The sequence below is a fragment of the Macadamia integrifolia genome, chromosome 8, assembly GCF_013358625.1.
Source record: "Macadamia integrifolia cultivar HAES 741 chromosome 8, SCU_Mint_v3, whole genome shotgun sequence".
Taxonomy (NCBI): Eukaryota; Viridiplantae; Streptophyta; class Magnoliopsida; order Proteales; family Proteaceae; genus Macadamia; species Macadamia integrifolia.
In genome coordinates this window covers 16,920,622-16,928,020 of record NC_056564.1, presented here as the reverse complement: position 1 = coordinate 16,928,020, position 7,399 = coordinate 16,920,622, and the positions used below count along the sequence as shown (strand labels likewise).

At 37.4% G+C, this 7,399-nt stretch overlaps 1 protein-coding gene across 3 annotated transcripts; it reads right to left on the bottom strand.

Annotated features, from left to right (window-relative positions):
- Positions 1 to 1,871: 1,871 nt before the first annotated feature.
- Positions 1,872 to 7,392, bottom strand: LOC122085990 (protein RETARDED ROOT GROWTH-LIKE-like). Of its 3 annotated transcripts, XM_042654632.1 has the most exons (8): positions 7,136 to 7,385; positions 6,858 to 7,034; positions 6,668 to 6,779; positions 3,903 to 4,062; positions 3,152 to 3,300; positions 2,907 to 3,058; positions 2,291 to 2,405; positions 1,872 to 2,181 (listed from the first exon to the last, which is right to left on the bottom strand). In XM_042654632.1, the coding sequence occupies exons 2-8, from the start codon at positions 7,022 to 7,024 to the stop codon at positions 2,041 to 2,043; spliced, it is 996 nt and encodes a 331-aa protein (XP_042510566.1). In that variant the 5' UTR covers positions 7,025 to 7,034; positions 7,136 to 7,385; the 3' UTR covers positions 1,872 to 2,040. The 3 variants fall into 3 exon arrangements, 2 of the variants coding, with proteins under 2 accessions (XP_042510566.1, XP_042510565.1); XM_042654631.1 differs by having other exon boundaries at positions 6,858 to 7,387; XR_006142308.1 differs by having other exon boundaries at positions 2,040 to 2,181; positions 2,291 to 2,415; positions 6,858 to 7,392.
- Between the last annotated feature and the right edge of the window lie 7 nt (positions 7,393 to 7,399).

The following is a 7,399-nucleotide window of genomic DNA, read 5'->3' as shown; positions in this document are numbered from 1 at the left end:
TTTTATCTTCCATAGTGGTGAAGGTTGGGAACAACAGGGCGCTTACTAATGGGCGAGCTTGAGTATCCTTTAATGTGATCGAGTCTGATCTCTTTCTTTAAGGATTGTATTCAACTATCCATGGTAGGGATTTTCGTTAAAGAGAATAATTAAGATTACATGGGTCGAATCTGATTCGATTTAAACGAGATTACGAGACGGATTTCGTCTGGTAGTCAACTGGCTCCGCAGTGATTTCGTATAAAAGAAGACCCAAGAAAGGAGAGAAAACCAAGGGAAGAGACTAGGAGACTGATGGTATCCGTCTGGTTCGTGGTGCATCTCTGTCTTAATGGCTCCAACTGGGAGAAGAAGTGAGAGGAAGAGAAAGATGATTCCACATCCTCTACGGTGAGGTGCGAGAGCATCTAAGCCTGTGTCCCAAGGGGCTCTCAACCACCTAATGTTCACTAGTGCAACGACTACAGACGATTTTCACAAAGAGATGGGTTTTTTGGGTCTCATTTTTTACAATACAAAGTTTTCACTATAGATTCACGAGTGCAAAAATCCTCCCTCTATAGGAAGACAATTAGCAGCAATGAGATTCAAAGCTGGGCTACATGCCCAAGTACTCACTGCCACTTATCGCAGAGGATTTAAGTCCTGTTCACAAACACCTATAGCATTTTAAGACCTTTCCCAAAAATCACTCATGATGTCCAATTCGTGCTTTTAAATCACCCATGAATTCATGATCCATTTTTATTTTTTTGATAAAACACCCATGATCCACACACCGTGGTCTTAGGAAAACTTAATACCTTTAAAAAAAAAAACAAAAACAAAATACAAAAAGCTTTATACATTTTTATATCAAAAAACGAGGGTAGTCAAACAAGTCTTTTGTTTTACAATTTTTTTTTTTTTTTTTATTAACACTTTTTGTTAAAGATGATAATAAGTAAGAAACATGGAGAAGGGGCTGCACCCAGTGACAGAAGGGGGCAAAATGTATATCATTAATCTTAAGAGGGCACTTGATTGAATTAGGTTATAAGTTTAACATGTGTCTAGTACAAACAAAAAAGAGTAAGTCACATCCACATAACATAGGCTGAAAATTGCACCAATGCAAGAATCAATCCAATAATTTTCTTTACTACTGTGTTTATTTGGAGAGAGTTCTCTAAAAGACAACCCAGTACGGGGCAAATGGGAACGCATATTAAAGCATCAATGGAGGTGGAATTTCTATCTTTTATGAAGCCCATGCACCTCCAGTATTTTTCAAGTCCCCGTTTATTTAGAATGAACTATCGGGTGGGGTAAGGCTATGAACAATTTAGTTAACATTAACATCTCTCACTCGAACATGGATGTATTAAGCTATTTATTAATCTAATCTAACAAGAACGGAAAGTAAAGGGGTTAAATGTAGCATCCCATACCGCCTCGTTTGGATGGATGAGATGTTTGAGAAGGAGGACTAGGGTGAGAGATAGATGGAAGTCCAGCAAGGAAAAGTGAGGAGAGAGATGGCGAAAAGAAGATGATGGAGAGGAAAGGCATCGGCTTCATTTACAAAGTAAATGTTTCGATTTCTTCGACGACAGGATCCATGGAAGCTTGGTCGGAGCTCCAGCCGATGGGTTCATATTTTCTCTTTTTGTGTCTCTCATTTCTCTGTTCTTAAAAAAAATTAGAAAGGAGGAAGAAGAACAAAAAAAATGAAAGAAAAATTCCTGTCATCACTAAAAGGCATCTTTAGATAAATATGATGCTGATTTTTTACGTAAAATGCAAGTGTAATTTACCCACTCTCTCCCTCAGAGGGGTAAGTTTTTTTTTTTTTCCAAAAGCTCAAATATTTACAATTTCAGAATAAAATATACAAAATGAAACATGAACACCAACATATTCTACATATTCTCTGGATGAGAGTCTAAATGCAAAGTAAACTGCAAAAAAGCAGCAAAAATCAGATATTGAGTCAAATTGCTGCATTTCTTACCTTCAATCTAATTCTGCACTCAATATAGTTTTGAGCATCTAGAAATGCTAAAGTGCAGTAATTGCTGACTCATGTGCAATATCATAAACAGAGATGAGAATATCAGCACCAATCAATATGATGACAAGCCACTCCAGAAAATCTGATTTCCTGTTTTGAAGAATTTCTTGCAAAAAACGTATATTATGCTGTAAAAAAAGATTAGATAATTTCAACAAAATAAGCATATATTGTTTATAGTAAACTGTCTAATTGTATAGAAGAAATAAGGAAAAATTGTCTTTAAACCCATGTTACCTCCACAAATTTCAACTTAAAATCAAGGCTGGCAAATCTCTGAGTCAATTCAAACTCATCTCGAAGATACTCCCATATTTGAGCATACTTAGCATCTTTCCAAGCGATATCTGATCTGCAAAAGCCTAAGAGTTTATCCATTAGCCAAAAGGCTACATGAAAGTTTGATTAAAATAAGCTGGAACAATATCATGTTGGGATATAACAAATGTAACACACGTGATCAGAATATCATAATTTAAACAAACAATGAAAGGAGGAACCTACGAAAAAAAAAACAGGGAAAGGATGCACTTCTTCATCATATTCAAATCAAAAGAAAACAAACATCAGTGAGAAATTAAATAGCTAGAACACTTGAGGGATTGCCAAAAAATTTTAAGATATCAAAACCTCCCAGGAAAAAAAAAAAAAAAAAAAAAAAGGCAAAATTGAGAGAGAGGTTCAACCAAAATACTTTCATTCTAAAATCAAGGTGATGGAAAAGCTACCATCAAGCAGTAACTGCAGAAAGAGCTTTTGGAATTCCAACAATAACTGTAGCATCAGTTCAAGCTATAGTCTAGGAAACATGTAATAATAAGTTTTTCGACAACACCAGTAACATGGAGAGTACCTCTCGAAAAGTCCAAGTTTAAGAATCACATCAGCTAGGTTCGAATTTGCCTTCCCCACTAGTTGAAAAAGTTTTTTCTCTTCCATTGTAAAGGTACCAGTTTTTTCCATCCCACGATTTATGTCAGTAAATTCAGCAACAATTCCATCAACCTAAAAGAGGAAACAAGGTTACAAGCAGATTAAAACACTTGAATAAAGAAATATTTTGCTTCTTCAGAATAAAAAGATCAAATAGGAATATACCTGGCGAACATAGTAATCAAGAGCAATACTTTGTCCAAGCACACTACCAATAATACGAATTCCATCAATGTTCAAATACTGCAACATTATGTAGTCCAACCCACCTTGCATCCATGTGTTTAAAGTTGGCTTCTCCCTCGCCTCGTACTCTACAATTTCAAGAGTAAAAATCAAGTTAAGACATAGCCGCTTCAAGAATGCATCAGGCGTGGATAGTGGACTCCATGCTTGTCATGGAAGTAAAGATAAACAAATCCATGGATGATAATTACTATTGAGACGATAAACGACATGTTGGTCCAACCAAGAGCATTTAAAAGTCCTGGACTTCTGAGAAAACAAGTCAGTAGAATTTTATTCCAGCGTCTCCAGTGCTTAGTAAAAGATACTGATCCACTCACCAAGAAATTATAAACATGTAATACAATTGTTAAAACACATACATGCCAAGAGTACGGATGTCAGGTTTTCCTCCTAGTAAAGATCATGAATACATTGCATGGCAGATGTAATATATATAATCAAAGAAGAGAATGTCACCTGGCCAGTTGAAAGGATTAATAGTTAGACGCAAATGTCAAGAGCAGTAAAAGGGGAAAATATTTGCCAACAGGAGCTGTAACCAACTCCACAGTCTAAGCACAAGAACATGCAAAACCATATGAACAACTTCACCCCCTGAAAAACCTAAACGGAAAGTAAAGACAGAAAAAAAAGGCCATTGAAAAATCCATCTAATATGAGAGCTCACCATCCCTTAGCATCTCTGGAAGTAATCCTAAAGCATGTCTTTCTACAATCTTCAGATACGCATCAACATAACGATCACAAACATTAAATAACACCATAGATCCATACTGAAAAACCACCATGTAGCAGCAACTACTCCCACTTAAGCTAGCCTCTGATCCCTGAAATAGGAACTCAAATGCGAATAAAGCATGGATTTCAGATGGCATGGACACAATCAGTGGGTTCATGGTATACAGTCAACTACATTGTACTTAAAATTATTACTTTCTGCTCTTTACAAGGATATTAATCTAAAGCCAGTATATGATACTTTATGCTTCTAGATAATTTTGCAAAAAAATTATATGCATAACCATAGCATTCAGCATTGATATCAGAAAGTACAGGAAAAAATATTTTACCCAGATACGACAGAATCAATACCAATTTTGGTTCCTTGAACCCTGAACACCACATGCTGGTACGACTTAAAACACAAAGTGCAGTGTAGGGTAAATGAAAAGTGATCATCATGACATAGCAAACAACAAAATGGAGTTGAGTTCTTCCCTTACTTTAGAATAACATTTTTCTTTGTCTGCTGGTTTTTGAGTTGGCACTTGGCATATTTCCCTGTTGTTGTTTGTCTCCTAAGAAATACATCTCTTCAAATTGTCTGACATATATAGCAAATAAAGCAAGGTCCATAGAATACAAGCTCTTGGAAAAAGATCCTAATGGGGCACCCTTGAATTAGGCTACAAAGATATAGAGGATAACCATTAAATGCTTAGAGATCACAGTGGCCAACTCTCTCTACTCTCTACCGTTATCTATATGGTAACCACTAAATGCTTAGATGTGTTGAACATGAAAGAGTTTTATCAGAGTCCAACAGTCAAGTTTGTCTATTGAAAAGATAACTTCTTAGCTCATTAATGTATGGGCTTCACTATCGAAGAAAAAGAAAGGACTCCAGCAGTACTGATTGAGCCAGCTTCATACTGGCCCAGTTTTGTGTCTTTTCTGGTTCAGTTTTGCAGCAGAAAAACCAGCCCAGTTGGGCCATCGAACCAGCTATATTTCCCTTTTATTATGTTCTCTTTATTGTCTTATAGAAGGCCATCTACAGAAGCAACCGATGGAGGAGTCCAGCAGCTTCCAGTAACTTGTGATACTGTTCACATGAGTATTTTCTGTCTTTTTGTCTTCTTATGGTTTAACTTGGTCAACCATGGGTTTTGAGTGAAGACCAAGTCTTCTAGAAGAGTCCTTATTGTTCTATGTTAGTTGCTTAGTAGACAAGTTAGTAGACGTAGTTAGTTGCCTAAGCGAGTTAACTTCTATTCTTATGTTAGTTTCCTTTTCTATTATGTAAACTGAACTTGCTCCTATATAAGAGGAGCTGTTGTAATTAATTAAAAAAAAAATAATGAAGAATGATTTAGAGATGGCTTATGCTGTTTTTCTGTGGGATGCAGTTGGGTGAGAGGCCCTAGGTAAGATGCCCAAAACCTAACCTTCTTCTTCCCCCTTCTCAACCCCCCATCGATTTCTCTTTTCTTCTTTCTTCTTTTCTATTTTAACCTTTGTGAGAGAGAGTGTTTAAGAGTTATTTGAAGACCTAAAGTACAGCCTACAAATCAGTTCAAGCACAGCCAAGGAGATCTGAATCAATTGCAGCCATTGTCAGAGTTTTGGAAACTTGGATTGAAGTCCAGATCTCCCAAGCCTGCCAGCAGTTCAAGTTCATCTTTTGAAGGATACCTAGACAGTTTATAAGGGATCTTCATTCCAATTTTGAAAATTATCCGGTGCCAGGAACCCTAGTTTATGAAGAGTGGTCAAAAGTTTTGTTATTCGTGTCGACAACATAACTCTCAATTCAACCATTGGAATTGTCTCATCTTTTACGGGTTTGTAAACCCATATAGGACCTTCATCTACTCCAAGTTTCAGCTCCATCTAAGCTATGGTTTGTGAGTAATTGAAATCTTCTCTATTCATCCAGAATTTCATATCCTGATTGGGATTAAGATCACTTGTGATTCTAGTCTTACATCACTCAAGGTATAAAATTTGCAACTAGGGATGTATACAGTGATTACAATTGAAACGTTCAGCTTAAACAAATATAATTGATCCCTCACAAACCAGGTCTTGAATCGGAAGAGCACATACCGGTGCTTGATCCCCCCCACCCCACCCCACCCCACCCCACCCCACCCCACCCCGGTTCTCTCTCTTTATCATTTCCTTCTCCCTAGCCATATAGCAACATGTCTGCATTTTGATTTGTTGAAGGGTCAAACTCTTTTCTTTCATAATATAGGAGGACAACATGAATGGTAGCAAATAGCAGTAGTAAGACCTTCCTACGATTGTGTATTCCAACCCCACCCCCTTCCCTTTCCGTTATTTCCTTCTCCCACAGTAAGAAGAAACACATTTGGATTTTGTTTTTTCTGTGTCAAACTTTTGTCTCCATAGTTTCTAATACAGGTATCATGCTTACCATTACCACCATCCATACATCGTTCTCCTAAGCCCTACCTGAGAGCACAATATGTTTCCTGCCCCCACTTATAACTAGAATTTTAAATAACAAAGGATCAAGCAAAATAGACAAATCGCTTCGAAATTTTCATGGAGAAACTGACATGGAACGATAACTACTCTTTAAATAATTGTTTCCAAATGATATAAACAACAACAAAAACAACAACAACATCTTTCTAATAAGTTGCGAGGATAAAGTTAAAAATAAGAAGACGGAAGACTCACATTTGCATCAAGTTTAGTGCCTCCAAATCTAAGGACCACATAATTTGTCATACGGGATGCGGGTGGAATGAAATTAGCTTTGTTCTGGTCAACTAGGCTTCTTAAATCAACACTGCGTAAAAATCATCATAAAGCGTTGAGGAAATAAGATATTAAAAGCTTATAATCAGGATGAGCAAAATGATCAAACCTTGTGGATAAGAAATAAGCTCTAACAGAAATAGATGGTCTCATCTCCGCCTCGTTTCCATTACTGTCGTATCCATCATCAGCCTCAGAGCAAGAAACTGGATCGTTCCAGTCCACTGTGCGTGTAGAAGGAGTCGAGGAGAGGCATCGAACGATAACAAGGCCCATGCGGTTAGAACTGAAACTACGAATTCTATGCTTTAGTATCAAAGAAATAACGTTTCGCTGGAAATCTAGGGTTTTCGTAAAGGAGAGATAGTGAAAAGAGATTGGAGCTACAGGGCAAGGGTTTGCGCGAGATAATTGTCTGTTCAGAGCCAAAGCCATTGAAGAGTAACGAGAAGAAGATGATCGAAACACCATCGTCCTCAAATGCTGGTCGATCGAAAGTCTTCGCCACATTTTCATTCAAACATCTTAGCTTCCGCTTGCTCCTCTTCTCTTCTCTGCTCCTACTCCGACTACAGACTACAGTTACATACATTCGAGAAGACAAGAAGCGGGGAGTCGGACAACGAAAATTGCGCATATCGTGATGCCCGG

Excerpts from the sequence above, each read along its gene's own strand:
- LOC122085990 (XM_042654631.1), bottom strand. The coding sequence starts at position 7,264 with ATGAAAATGTGGCGAAGACTTTCGATCGACCAGCATTTGAGGACGATG. Across the intron at positions 3,301-3,902 it reads TCCAGAGATGCTAAGGGATG|AGTACGAGGCGAGGGAGAAG; the intron begins GTGAGCTCTCAT and ends TTGAAATTGTAG. Across the intron at positions 3,059-3,151 it reads TTGATTACTATGTTCGCCAG|GTTGATGGAATTGTTGCTGA; the intron begins GTATATTCCTAT and ends TTCCTCTTTTAG.